The following is a 15,064-nucleotide window of genomic DNA, read 5'->3' as shown; positions in this document are numbered from 1 at the left end:
TTGTATAAATTAAATAGATAGTTCTTAATATAGATGATGTTTAGCATATATATATTTATATTATGCTGTGAACGGTGCGGTACATTCGCGTCTCATATAAACCTTTAACAGGTTTCTGTAGCGCATCTTAGCAATAAGTATTTTTTGTAAAAACTTTATAATTATTGTAAAATAAAAGATAATTACGTCTAGTCCATACTTACAAAATTTCATCTATTTCTGTTGCCTAGTTTTCAAATGAGACCGGGACTACGTTTGTATGGAGAATGGAACGAAGAGATTTGTCTTAAGTCCTTTCAGAAATTAAATAAACTCTTAATTAAAATGATTCATTATTTTGAATTGATGTGGCGGCCTTCTAGTTGTTTGACCTATGGCCTCTCAAGAAGAGAGGATGTGTGTTCAAACTCGAGTTCACACCTCTGAGGTTTCCGTAATTTATGTGCGATACATTTGAAATTTACCTCGATGTATATGGTAAAGGAAAATATAGTGAGGAAACCTGTATAAACCTGCAAAGAAATTCAATGGCGTGTGAAGTTTGCAATCCGCACTGGGCCGGTGTGTGATCTACGGGCCAAGCCCTCTCATTCTGAGAGCAGGCCTGTGCCCAGCAGTGAAACGTTTATGGGCTGGCATGATGATGATATTCTATTCATTTTTAATACTTAAATAGAATACTTATATAGCAAAAGTTTCGATATGTTAGTGTATAAGAGAAATAACATTGTGTTGCGCAACCCAATAAAAAGCTCGTATTTCGAGCTGAGCTTTAAAAGTTGATGAAACTACATTCAGTGATTAATGTAGGTGCCGGCAACACTTTACTACAATTTAAATTACTCACTAAAGTTCGGCATAGTGTTAGGACGAACATTAAATAGCATGCAGAAATATCAAATGTCCGAAAGTTTCGGTCGTCTGGAAACAGTTTCGCAAATTGCACGTAATTTGTGTGGTTGCCTGAGAGGAATTTATGCTAATGGCCGGATGGTATTCGTCTAAGTTATAACAGACCTTGTGAAGGGGTAGGCTTTAAACATACATGTGTACGAGTAGTCCAGTAGTGCGGCGTGAAACTTTAATCTAGACAGCCCGGTGCGAAAAAATACATTGAAACTACGGCGATTATGATAGTGATCGTTTTTTTTTACATAATACTGACCTGTGATTGGTCCCTATCTAACCTGAGGTAAAGATTTTTTTTTTTCGTTTTTATTTCTACATCGTTTTTATATTTCGTTATTATTTCGTTACGGATCTTTGCCGCTGATAGATTACTCTAGTCCATCATTTCGCATTAATACTGATACAGGTCAAATTTTCTTTCTTTTTGTATTTATTGTGAATGGAAACAGATGGGTTAATGGAGATTTTCCTGCCATAATTCGTCAGTGGATGAAGTTGAAAAAATTTCCACCAGTACAGTCAAGGAATTTCATTGATGGGCCACCATGGAACCTTTTCAAAGGAAAAGTCATTACGACTTTCCTTGTTAATGAATACCATCTCACTATGACGTTTACTGTGAAATGGTTCCATTGTGGCCAATGAATTAAACTCCTTAACCATACCTATTTATATTTGGGCATTAAATGCACATAGTAGTCGCTAATCCTCTGCCACGTGTTGTAGTCTTAATTCCTTGCAGATACCCATGTTGAAATCAAACATTTTAAAGCATAATGGAAGCTTTTAGTCGTTTGATTCCATCGTAAATTTTTGGTCCTTCTCGGCCCTACTGTAATTTAAAAAAGTTTTAAATTCTTTTTCTTTGCTTTCATGATTTATTTGTCCTCCAGTACACTTTAGAAATACGTACCTTCACAAAAAACCTTTTTCTACTCGCGTACTGAGATGTGCTGCTAACGATACCGCTATTGGTAATCCAATGAGGTGCATTGTGTGATCGCAACTTTGACATTTAATTGTGAAACCTTTCACAATATTCATTTTCAATGTTGATTTAAAAACAAAAAAAAAACTTCAACCATTCTATTTTATTTACTTAATTATTGTTAAATCGACTTTAAAGATTAATTAAAATATGTTTACATAAACAATTAATGAATATTGAATACTTACATAACGGACAATAAATTAATTTTACAGCTATTATTAAATTTTAATATTTCAACATTATTAAATTTGGCTGTATGTATTCGAAAAAGTTCCGAAATGTTTCAAAATAGCGGGGTTTGTTTTGCTTTTGCACGGAGTTCTTGAAAATTAAAAGAAATAAAAGAGTTAATCACTATTTAAACCACTTTTTATCTGTGAGAACAGCCATTGAGACAGTTGCATATATAACTATTATAATAGCATAGAAAATAAACGTCCATTAATTGATTGTTAACTTTCACTCACAATACCGGAAGAATAGATTATGCCGGATAATATTACTCGAAAGACATAATCACATCAAATTTCTGCCACTAAACTAAAACCCTGTTTTACCACTCTCAGACAAGTTCCTAGTAGTTTATGTGACAGATATTTGTAATGGCAATGGCGTCTCTATTTTTATCCAACTATAATCAACAGACATTTTATTACAGACATCTGCCATAGAATAATTTTCTATCAGATTACGCTTTTCATCACTAAAATGACCCGTTGCGGTGGTATTAATACCATTATCAATTAGAGAGGTTAGGTAAAACGGCATATTTCGATTTAAATAAGCGTAAACATTAACTTTACCTACAAACAATGAGGTCAACATTTAAAGCGTCTCATGTCTGACTATCGACGTTCTGAAATATCAGTCCTCAATTTTAGCCATAGGGATATTGCCTTTGCATGTGGATTGCGTTCCAAAAGCGATGCTCAATCATTGAGGCGGCAAGCACTAATGTGAGGCTAATTTGGCTATTCTGGCCTTTCACATAGGTAGTAAATAGGTAAGCTTGTTAGCCGCAAATGCAAATAAGTGATGTTGAATAAATATTGCTACTAATCAGAAAAAAAAATCCACGTAAGAGCTTAACGTTAGACCTGGTACATTTTTAATATCTGTTTCAGAAAACCTATCGCAATTTTTAAATTGCAATTGAGATGAATTTGGGTCAGTGATGTAAAAACGGTTTTTGGAAATGAATATTAATTTATGAAAATATTTAGTAGTAAAATTATCACGGTGAGGTACCTTCTCAATTGTATTAAAATCCATATTAGCTCATTAAAATTTGTGGTGTTTCCTTTTTTTTGTAAAATTGAAATATTTTTCACGTTGCTTTTTTTGGTTAGCAGTAAAAGCATCATCACTTAGATTCCGAACAATCTGCAAAAAGGTTTCAATATCTGGCATTTATCATATTTTTGTCCTCCAAGGGTTATCATAAATAAAAACTTTTCCATGTTGAATCTTCACCCACTAAAGCAAGTAGTTTTTGTTGATTTTGACAATTGTTGATATGACTTTTATAACCTGCGACACTGTTCGAGTACAAACGTCATCATTAATGATTGTATAAAAATGTTTTCATAAAATGACGGGTAAGTTAATTTTGGTGAACAAATAAAAATAAGTCACAAGTTAAGTTGCTTGCCCTATCAAATAATTTTCAAAATGATCATTTCAAGATATTGACATATTATTCGTATCCCTTTTAATTTTTTTTTCAAAATTATCAGCAATAATAATCTCTCTAAGTATCAGATCTACTTATGTACAGAAATATTGTTCTGAAATATGTCTGAAATACAAGCATTCACCAACTGTAATAAAAATAATCAGAACCAATTTAATCAGATAACGATTAATTAGTACTCAAATTACTATCATTACTTAAATAACAGGGCAATATAGTTAATATTGAAACTGTGGCTGGTAATTAGGTTCTGCTGTTAGATTAATACTATTTATTACTGATAACCAAATGTTTCCAATTATAGACAAGACTGATACCGCGGCTGTTTCTGCTGTTTGGTAGTTGGCTCCACTAACAGATATAATGTAGAAAATAGTTGGGCCTAAATGAAAGAATTAAATCCAAGTGCAGCGTGTACCAGGGAAAATAATAATATGAAATATCCTTTCACTTACATCTGTTAATCCTGTCGAAACGTGGGTTTTACAAGGTTTCCCTATTTCTCTATTTCCCTTCATAGGCATAAGCATAAGCGTCACGACTTTGAGACTGTATAACATTTTTCGTCACGGTCAGTGACTACTTAAAAATATTTTAAATTGCTTGGTTAGGAAGTAAGGTAAGTTTAGATCTCAATTTTTAGCATAATTTTACAAAACAGAATTAGATTGTGTTAGGTACGGTCGGCTCCCTAACTTTCCATTTTTTCATACAATTTGCATAGAAAAGTAGATACTTTTCTTAGAGTTCACCCTCACTAGACCGAATATCATAAAAGCTAATTTCACTAGGGATACCAACGTTAGATATAATTTTCATTAGCCCTAATATCATGACAGCTAAACGTGTATGTTAGGTTCAGAAGGCTAAGGCGGGGAGCGAAGCGGAGCGTAGCTCCCGCCTTAGCCTTCGACGTTAGGTAAATTTTATAGCAGCCAAGATAACTCCCACTAGGAAAGTAGGTTGGATGGATGACATTCAATATGTTTCCAAATTAAGGTGTTCCAATCAATACATTTGACGAAAATAATGTTTTAGCTTTTTGATGTTAGGGCTAGTGAAATTAGGTACAACGTTAATTCGGAATGCTAAAATTAGGGCTAATGAATAGTTAGGAAAATCAAAAATTCGGCTTGTTGATTTTAGGGCCAGTGAAATTTAGGTACCACGTAAATTCGGAATGCTAAAATTAGAGCTAATGAATATTTAGGAAAATAAAAAAATTGGCTTTTTGATTTTAGGGCTAGTTAAATTAAATGTAACGTAAATTCGGAATGCCAAAATAAGGGCTAATGAATAATTAGGAAAATTAAAAATTCGGCTTTTTCATTTTAGGGCTAGTGAAATTAGTGGTAATGAAAATAGGATTAAAATTTTTGGACTACCATAGGAAAACCTTTTCTTAGGGCCTCGACTGTACTCGTAGTATGTCCAATATGTGTCCCCACAATTTTAAGTACGGTTTATCAAATGTTATTCCCTTGTATTATTATGATTATTATTTAATCCATGTATTAAAGTTAAAGTTATGTATGTTTTTTTTGCGTTCAAACCGAACCAAAACAATTTGCATATTGTCAAGGGAAGCACTCAATAAGTTTGGATTCCGGAAACTACTCGGTAACAATAGCTTCGGTTTTTCGCCAGTTTATTAGCTCCAGTGTCAATATTTGTTTGAACCCCATCCGTTCGGGAGTTAATTACCCTTCTCCATTTCAAACTTTTCAGTGGAAATTCCAGGACTGTACATACATAATCCCTGCTGGCTAAACTCTGATCCGTAATTGAAAAGCGAAATTGTAAACAAAAAACTGTCGCTGTCAAATGGATGCACTAGATTTATGGCACACCTTTTGTAAGGGATGTTTTGTTTGGTTTGTATTACACGCGGAATTCGGACAGGGTTTAGAAACAAATGTAACCTTTGTGTTATACCAGACTTTCAGCCGTCTACATGCCGAATTTCATCCAAATCCGTCCAGCTGCTTAAGCCTTAACCTTAGCCTTAACTTAAACTTACTCACTCGCAAACTTTCGCATTTGTAATATTAGTTATATGGAAAAAAAACATTGATTTCAAATAGTTTCTACGTACTTTTTGTTTCAGGAATAAATCTGTTGTTACTGTTTTTGGTATCTAATTACGGCCCTGGTTACAAAGTGATGAAAATTCAAACAACAAATTAGTCCTAAAACAACATTGACTGGTGACTATGTTAAAGGGGAGAAATCAAAGGGTCCTTTTGCACGTGTTAACCCCGAACCTATTTCCGAAGTGGCTTCAATGCGGCCGCAAATATAAATACGTTTAGATGTAAGTTTCACACGCCCTTTGAAGCTCGATCATTTTTATCTCAGAGTACTCTATACCAAATAACATTTTAGAGGAAGTTCCCCTTTTTTACAAATAGGTTTTTTAGGGTTCCTTATCTGAAGGGTGACAAAAGAAACTGTCCATCAGTCTATCTGTCGCAAGGCTGTATCTCGAGAACGAGAAATTTATTCATAACCAGCTGTTGCGGGTCTTGTTGTAATCCTGTATAATATACGTGTAGTTTCCGTGGAATATACCATGTACATAACTAATTAGGTACCTGGTACATATTAAGTACATATACGAATATCAGGAACTAAAATGTTTATACGACCGCATTCTAACAAATTTGATACTCGTAACGTTCGCTCTACTAAAAAAATAAACTCATATTTTCCAAAATACGTATAATTAATTACAGAAACTGTGTTAACATAGATATCATAAACATACAGAATTAAACCTCTTGAATGGTATCTCTATCCGTTTCGGTTTTCTTCTTTATTTACTTTTTCTTCACTGCTCCCCATTAAAATTCTGCTCCTGCATTTAAAATAATACGTTACAAATGGACCGTCGCCATACTTAGTTCCAGATTGTTTCATTAACTTTTATCCGACAGTCGATATCACAATTAATTGAAAAGTTGAAATAAGAATCGGAAAAGTTAGCACGAATGAAAACTGTGATCAAATGCACAATACTAAGTAACAGGCAGTAGACCGACTCGGCCGTATTCTTGAAATGTATACCTACGGCTGCGCGGAGCGCTAGGGCTAGATAGTGACATAAAGTTGTATAGATATTTTTGACGTCTTGGTAACGTACCTACATATTATATTTATGCCCTTGACTGTACTTAACAAAATGTAAACAACCGAAGAATGTTTTAAACTAAATACGTTTTTAAAAATGTGAATTAATATAAGTTCAACTTCATAGATTCGATCGGATTTATATTTTGATAGAAGGTTTAATTTGTAAATAGCAATTTGCATATTTTTTTTAATGTAATTTTCTATAAATAGACACATCACTATGGTTTACATTTTGTTAATTAGTACCTAGACAAATTTTAATAGACTAATAATAAAGTGCCTAATAGGTATTAATTGTACCTTTCAGAATCAGCGTTGAATTTAGGCACCCGTAAACACTGCAGTGCGCACGTTCTCGTGACGCCGCCATTATTAAATAAAATATTATAGTATGTACCCAGTTACTTAGTACCGAGCGTTTATAGCCACGTTACGGAATCGAAACGGGGGCGAATAGAGCGGGTAGCGCAGCGCGCGCAGCACTCACTCGACCATGGTCGCTGCAGCGACCGGACTGCGCGGCGCGCGGCGTGGCACTGTGAAGTTTGGTTAGCGGCCGTGTAAGACGTTTCGCTGTGTGCGTGTGTCGATTCGGGCGCTCTAGTATGAAGTCGAATTACTGTCTATATTACTTGTATTGTGTCAAATGGGTAATCGGCTGTCTTTTGATTTAGTCGTTATTCTTAATAATGTACTAGTAAATTGATAACGTTTGAAAAAGAAATTTAAAAAGAAATAATACATTTATTCGTACATTAACTAATATAAAATAAAGAAAAAAATGTATAGATAGGTGATTCGACTAAGATTTAATCCAAACAAACAAACATTGCAAGTAAAATATAAGCTTGTAAAATAGCGAAGGCCACGTCAAAACACGTTTTTGCCTTAGAAATTTTTCACGTTTTCCTTTTTACTGTTTGTTTAATTCGTTTGACAGACGTTCCTGTTTATGAAAACATAAAAATGTTGAGTTATAAATTGTTGAAGTAGCAAACAACCTGTTGTAAACAGATTTTTAAATAAGTAAGATATTAATTTACAACATTTATTTATTTATTTATCATGTTAAGTTACATTATTATAATCATAAGCTCGATTTGAACGACTTAAAAAAAGTCTTATATAATATTTATTACAAAATTATTTCATTGTTTTTTTCTTAAATTCTTGTATTTCAAATAAACATACAATACATAACTTCTTTTTATTTTTTCAACTCGAAATTTACAAATTGAATGAATTTTGTAAATAAACACACCAGTGCGAGGAGTGTTAGTATGAGTTGTGACCACATCGCACGAGCCGAGCGAGCAAAGCGAGCGTGCCGCGGCAGCGGCCGACTAAGTACCAGAACCAAATTAGTCGTTAACCTTAGCTATTGTTTGATCAAAATCTATTTAACAAAAGTTTTACAAAACCGATATGGCGGTGTTTCATGTTATGCCTAGGAATTTCATGGTCTGCCTAAACTGGCCAAATCATGAAATGGCGGCGTTTCATGATATCCCTAGGAATTTCATGATCTGCCTAAAAGTCACTAGTAGTCACTTTGACCGATATGACGGAAGTCCCTAAGATATATCATGAAATATCGCCATTTCATGATATGCCTAGGAATTTCGTGATCTGGCGGATTTTACGATCGGCCGCCGACATATAGACCCAGATGATGATGAAATAACTGTCAATAATTAAAGATTATTAAGCATTGTTATGTAGAAAAAATTACGAGTACTTAGTTGAAGTTGAGTTAGACTAGGCTTAGAGTCTAGTCATGTTCTAGGTATACACAGGATATGCCCTGATCTATTATACTTACGCTTGCGTCGATTCATAGCGGCTGGGAACTAGGCAGCAATTGGACTCCCGATACCTGATATCCCGTTTCTTGTTGCACGGCCACGCCAAACTCCATGCGTCGTTCTATTATAATTAAAGAATATGCAAATAAATATTAAATCAACGTTATTTTTAATAATTCGACAGGAAGAAATTTGATTTCAGAGTAACGGCCAACCTCGAGTAATGGAGTGGTTCTTTAAGAAGAAGAACAATCAACATAAGGTCATTATTAATTGCATATATTAATACCGAATACTGGTTGACACTTAAGAGTTATGAAGCAAGAAAATTCACTAAATGGGTCATTTTTTAAAAGATATATCAGAAACACAATTTTACTTTCACTATTCAAGTGATTTATTGTTTGCAATGTTCGTTTTTTGACTTCATTGCATTAAAAATGTTGTGATGAAGAACATTAATTTAATATGAAATGACAACTTAACTAACTAATCCACTTGAATAATGCTAAATAAAAGTAAGCTAAAAACTAGACTAGTCCTGCATTTATTAATTTTTCCTGTGAAATAAAAATACTTACCTAGAACTGAAAATATTTTTTACCTCCTATTTTAAAAATAAAGTTTAATAATTTTGTGATTTAGCAAACGTTGTATTTGTTTAAGTGAGCTCCGTTCTAGGAATTTAATAACTCGTAAATATACATATATAAAGGAAAATATGGGGTGGAAAATAGCTGAACAGTTGAATATAACTCACAGTCTTTGCACCTTTGAACACTCTTTGCTTCTCTTGTATTTTTGATTCACGAAGACGCTTTTTTTCTATTATTTCATCCTCCTAGAAGTATAAGAAAATTATAGGTAGGTAACTAGCCTTTACCCGCGGCTTCACACGCATAAAACATTTAGATCTGGTAATTAAGTTGGAATTGCGAAATTTTCCTAAGTTCCCTTGGGAATATACAGCGCCCTTAAAAATGTGTATTTTAAGACAAAGCGGTTAAGATTTTAGGGTTTTATCTCGTGGTAATATCAATATACTAGTGGGGACATAAAAAGTGGTCTAATATTTTAGAGATTCAGCAATCACATACAAAATTTCGTCCTTATTCGTGAAGCCACTTTATTAGTAGGCTGTAAGAGTATCGAATAGACTTACAATAAAGTCTTGATATATGACATGCATAGATTCTTCCACATCAGGGCTGCAAAAAATGAAAAATATTTTTTAAAGCAAAATAGACAAATTTTGATATTAGCTAAAAAGACAAATGATTCAAACAAAATTCTCTAGCCGAATCAGGTTCAGAATATAGAATAGGTCTAAACGTAAGTCCTACTAAAATCTAGACTAGGAGTATTTTAATCCATCCAGTTTCACATTAAAAATTAACAAAGCGAAACAGTTGCCCTTGAAACTTTAAATTAGTTTCCAACTTCCATAGCATGCATCATCCTGGAGCTATAAAGTTGAACTTACGCGGACAAGACGAACTTTATCTCTAGTCCAGATTCGAGGATCATATCGTGGGCTTGTTGAATTGTGAGTGTGGTGGAATCGACGTCGTTAATACTTTGAAGAAAGTCACCAACTTGAATACCCGCATGCTCCGCGCGACTTCCTTCCTTCACCTAGAATGAAACAAAATAAAGTAGTAAAAATCTGACCCTCAAATGTATGGAGTAACAGTAACAAATAATTTTGTATGTACCTAAAGTGGGCCAAATTTTATGCCGCTGCTGCACTGATTTATTACTTAACTACCTATGTGTTTTTAAATGATTACGGTGAAATGAAAACCAAGGAATGGGTTAGTTTGACTGAAGAATTATGTAAAATGTTTGCAGAAGTTTTTACAAATGTTTTAGTATTATTTTAGTCAGGGCATAAATATTTATACAGCCATAGTTCAAATAAATTGATTCTCGCACCAAATGCCCAAAATTAATCTAGGTATCTTTAAATGTAACTCATAAAATAAAAACGAAATTAACAGTCAAGTTCCCAATTCGTAATTAAATGCTATAATTAGAATTTTTGTGGATTAAGGGATACTTATATGTTATTTATTACATTTGACAATCCATTTTGGTTGCGGTTACCAAATGAAAAGGGTTTCAGGTCAACGTGTTTAGGATTTCACAAATGGAACGGAGACGTACTTAATTGAAGTATTTACTTGTATATTGTAGCGGTGAAAGGCATGCTTCATTTATCTTAGTACTTAACTACTTACATTGAGTCTGCCCTTAGGGTGACCTGAGTCACACAAATCAAACTTTATAGACCTCTATAAGGTACATGTCTCGTGCTATTAAAGTTTAGTTTTTGAACCCTTTTAACCCTGACTATGTTCTTTCGTACAGCTAGTCCCCGACTACAGTAGCGGTCGCAGTAACGACAGGTCAAGGAGTGCTAAGAATCCCCGGCAGAGGACCGCGGCTACAATGGGGGAGTCCTATATCCAACTGTGGACATCCTATGGCTGATATGATGATAATGATGACTCCTTTTACGTCGTGATAGCCCACCTATGGTCTCTCAAGTAGAGGGCTGTGAGTTTGACCTCGGACCTCTGAGATTCTTCGGAATTTATGCGTTGAAATTTCCCGTACACTAAAGTGTAAACGGTGAAGGAAATTTGTGACGAAACCTGTAAACATTTGCGAATAAATTCAACTGTGTGTAAAGTTCCCAATCCACACTGGGCCCGCGTGGAAACTGCAACCAAAGCCCTCTCATTCTGAGAGGAGGCTTGTGGCCAGCAGTGAGATGTTTACAGGCCGAAATATTGATGATGACGCTTTATAAACTCACTAAATTTTGCCTACAACTTTATCAATGGCCCATGGAAAGTTAGCAATATCCAATTATAAAAAAACATAACCTTCCTTGGGGCAGTCGGGTAAAAAGCAGCTTAATGAGTAAATCAATTAGTGTAGCTTTCAATTGGTGAAAGATAGGTTTTGTCGTGTGTGTTTTTCCATATTTTCTTTGAGTTTCTGCTCCGTTGTTTTAGGTACTAATTTTCGTAAGGAAAGTGTTAAAAGTGTAGCTCTACCTAAAATTAGCGTGACGCTGCGGGTTGTGTAGTAAAAATGTTCACTGCACGCCACTGGAACCTAATCTTCTCAATATCTTCTACCTACCTATAAACAATCTTGCCTAATTGATTCACTGACTTGAGTCAACACGCCAAAACTTTTGCGCTTATCTCTTTATAACTCAGCAAGCTAAAAGGATGGATTTTTGAAATTCAAGATAAAATACATTCATTAGAGTTATGATAATAAATACATCTGGCGATATCGTGGTTATAAAATTTAATGTGTTGGACACATTTTTCGACTCAGCCCTTATTCAGCAAGTATCTGGAGTGTAATGTTTGATAAGGAAATTCGTTTATCAAATATTATTCAGTTAAACTTTACTTTAACAGAATATGTGTAAAGTTAAAAAATGCCGTAATGCAGATAGGTACCTACCTATATATTGTCATTTTTTAAGTTATTTATTTATGAAGCACAATTTTTTCGAGACAATAAATTAGTTATATTTCCTCCTTAATTTAGTATTTTACGCAATATGCAATGACAATATGTCTATGTTTATCAATATGTTTTGGCGTACCACTAAATTTATCACGACTCATTTATTTACACAGGATTCCATTTTGGTCTTGATCGTTATTTTAAATCTGGAAAGGATGTAACACTTACATTGCCGTTTAAGTGACAAATAATCTAATCTATTATTTAAATCTTTGCTTTACGATGCGCATGTCTGAGACTGACGTCATTGAACGAATAATAAAAATAATATAAATGTCAAGCAAAACAACTAAAAACACGAGGCATCCATGTAAGTATTTAGCTATTTAAAAATCTATATATTTATTATCCCAGCTCAATCGCGGCGTCGATAACTGCTCAAAAAGGAGGTTTTTGAGAGATTGTAGTTCAAAGAGGCTAATTTTATTGGTGACTGGGTACTTTACTAAAACTCGTCATCATCATAATCAATTATTAAAAAATCTAAGATTTTTGTAAAGCCAAAAAGTTTTCGAGTGCACTGGATGGGATTCAAACCTGCATTCCTTGGCTATGAAGCTACGAAGAAATAATATCGTTTGACTTATTATTTATTCGTAGCTATGAAGTAAAACATTTTATCTCTTTCTAGAAAAACAAAATGTAATATGGACTTTCTATGGTTGTGGTAGCATTATGACGTCATAGTTCATGACGGATTTCTTTGTTTAATTGACGATTTTAAAACCATTTATCTTCATAATCTTTTTAGACATTTAATAAACTCTTTCACAAAACGGTTTTGTCAAACAATAAAGAAATATTTGAACACATAAAAAAATTGCTGCCCGATCGGGACAGATATTTGTACGAATAATACAAATGTTTGCTCCAAATGTTAAACGTTTATTATTTTAATTTTATTTATAATCTCTAGTTCTAGCTTCTATTTACTAGTACTTGTTCTGCTTTTACACTTATTAACACCTTGATCACTCACTGATAAACCTATGGTTAATTTAGGAGTCTTCTTACCTGTGTGACCCTCAACGGAGTATTATAGTAAGCCCCACCAGCGAGACTGAGGCCCCATAAGGTGTCATCGAAGTTGACTCTCTCATGAACTCCTTCATTGCTCGACTCCCACGTCGGACGCTGTTCAGCTTTCCGTAGTTCTTCTATGAGAGCACGAGGCAGTTTCATCTACAACAAGAATAAAACCACTCCGAAGTCAAAATCAAAATATTTATATTCGATTTGGGCTATAACAAGCAATTATAGACGTCGAAAAATCTAACTTAGGATATTGAGAAGAAACCAGCAAGAAACTGAATGATGTATTTTAACCGACTTCAAAAAAAGGAGGATGTTCGTTTGTATTTTTTTTATGATGTTACCTCAGATTTGTTTTTTTTTTCATTTCAAACGAGCTTTTAAAATTGTAAACGGTATCAAAATTGTACACAATTTAAAATAATAAACGTTACGTATTTCTTGCTTCTGTACCTAATGTAAAACAGGGCTTGAATACTGATTAATTATGATGTCAAAATTTAAATAAAATAATACTAAGTCATAAATATTATACAGTTTAATTTAATAAAACAATGATCGTGTTATTGCTTTACTGGTAGTAAAATTAGCTTGAAAATAATTCAATTAAATACTATCATATTTACGACGTCTGTAATCCAATGTTATAATAGCGATAATATTTGAAACAAGGATTAAAAACTGGCAAAATTAAATCAGTTACTTTAATTTAATCAATTACTTTTTAAGGTTGACTGGTAGAGATCCCTTAAAGGGATAAGACCGCCTTTGTAACACGTATCTTAAAGTTTGTCAATTGTATTTTGTTTCTTTTCTTTTATACAATAAAGAGTTTGGGTACATAATTGTACATACATACTTATTACAGTATCGTTAACTTTTGAAGGGACTTCTAATATAAATATTTATTTAAAAGTGCTTACTTATAATAAAATACCCATAAATATTTTTTTGGAAGTTGGAAGTCCGAGGGAGAGGCCTTTGCCCAGCAGTGGCTAATGGCTAACGAAAAAAAAAATTTTTTACTTAAAACATAATTATAATGGGTATGGTGTAAATCAAACAAACGTATTAAATTATTACACTTGGAAACCTTGCCGAACTTACATTTTTAATTTCGTCCATACTTCAGAGCGAGATTGCGGATTCTTAGTTATTAGCAAAAACCGCTTGGGTAACACTTTTTACTGACAAGAGTGCACTGAATAATGAATCAGTCGGCTTATTCTGGATCTAGGACCGGCTTCTTTAATTGGACGATATTAATACTCTATGATTGGCATTATTAATGCAACATCGATAAATCGAACATTGTTTAACGACGTGCAAAGGGAAGTTGGTAGAGAATATAGGTAATGGTTTTTTTGTATAGACTAGACAATTACCTATATATAAGGTGTTAATTAAATAACTTAAAACCTCAGACACCCCAATTTTTTTATTTTATTTTATGTTAGTTGATGGCATTTATTTTTGAATACATTCATTATTTTGAAGATTTTCGTGTGTAATGCTAAGTCGGTAATTCTACTTCATTTCTAACTCTACATTATGCTCTACACTTATAAATAATTTGTTGTTGTTGTTGTTTTTTTAGAAAAATCTGGCGCTGTCCATTGGAGCACAATTTTGCCAGTGTCTAGTAGGTTTTGCCGTTGTACGGTAAAAACATTATAGAAAACGAAATATCCATAAATAATTTGTATTTGTCAGTTGCGCTTTGACTTTTTAGAAGAAATTCACACATTGGCAGCAAAACGGCCAGTATTAAATTATCGAAATAGTATGCAACCTCGCTAAAATATTTAATTGGCGCCTGTTGCAGCCGTCTTTTAGACTGGGCACAATAAAATACAAACATTGGAACATAGAACCTCCTCCTTTTTTTGAAGTCGGTTAAAAAATGGTATTTAAGAACACAAACACAACCTAATTTAAAACATAGTT

The 15,064-nt window shown here is 33.5% G+C and overlaps 1 protein-coding gene across 2 annotated transcripts; it reads right to left on the bottom strand.

Moving 5' to 3' along the window:
- Nucleotides 1-6,357: 6,357 nt before the first annotated feature.
- On the bottom strand, nt 6,358-14,312 carry LOC141428662 (uncharacterized). Of its 2 annotated transcripts, XM_074088667.1 has the most exons (8): nt 14,225-14,312; nt 13,100-13,267; nt 10,014-10,165; nt 9,693-9,738; nt 9,291-9,371; nt 8,548-8,651; nt 7,026-7,261; nt 6,373-6,450 (listed from the first exon to the last, which is right to left on the bottom strand). In XM_074088667.1, the coding sequence occupies exons 1-7, from the start codon at nt 14,240-14,242 to the stop codon at nt 7,156-7,158; spliced, it is 675 nt and encodes a 224-aa protein (XP_073944768.1). In that variant the 5' UTR covers nt 14,243-14,312; the 3' UTR covers nt 6,373-6,450; nt 7,026-7,155. The 2 variants fall into 2 exon arrangements, with proteins under 2 accessions (XP_073944769.1, XP_073944768.1); XM_074088668.1 differs by lacking the exon at nt 7,026-7,261 and having other exon boundaries at nt 6,358-6,450.
- Between the last annotated feature and the right edge of the window lie 752 nt (nt 14,313-15,064).

Source organism: Choristoneura fumiferana, chromosome 6 (genome assembly GCF_025370935.1).
Source record: "Choristoneura fumiferana chromosome 6, NRCan_CFum_1, whole genome shotgun sequence".
Lineage (NCBI taxonomy): Eukaryota > Metazoa > Arthropoda > Insecta > Lepidoptera > Tortricidae > Choristoneura > Choristoneura fumiferana.
This window is presented reverse-complemented; position numbering and strand designations above follow the sequence as displayed.

Excerpts from the sequence above, each read along its gene's own strand:
- LOC141428662 (XM_074088667.1), bottom strand. Across the intron at positions 10,166-13,099 it reads CTCCGTTGAGGGTCACACAG|GTGAAGGAAGGAAGTCGCGC; the intron begins GTAAGAAGACTC and ends GTTTCATTCTAG. Across the intron at positions 9,372-9,692 it reads TCATATATCAAGACTTTATT|GAGGATGAAATAATAGAAAA; the intron begins GTAAGTCTATTC and ends TTATACTTCTAG.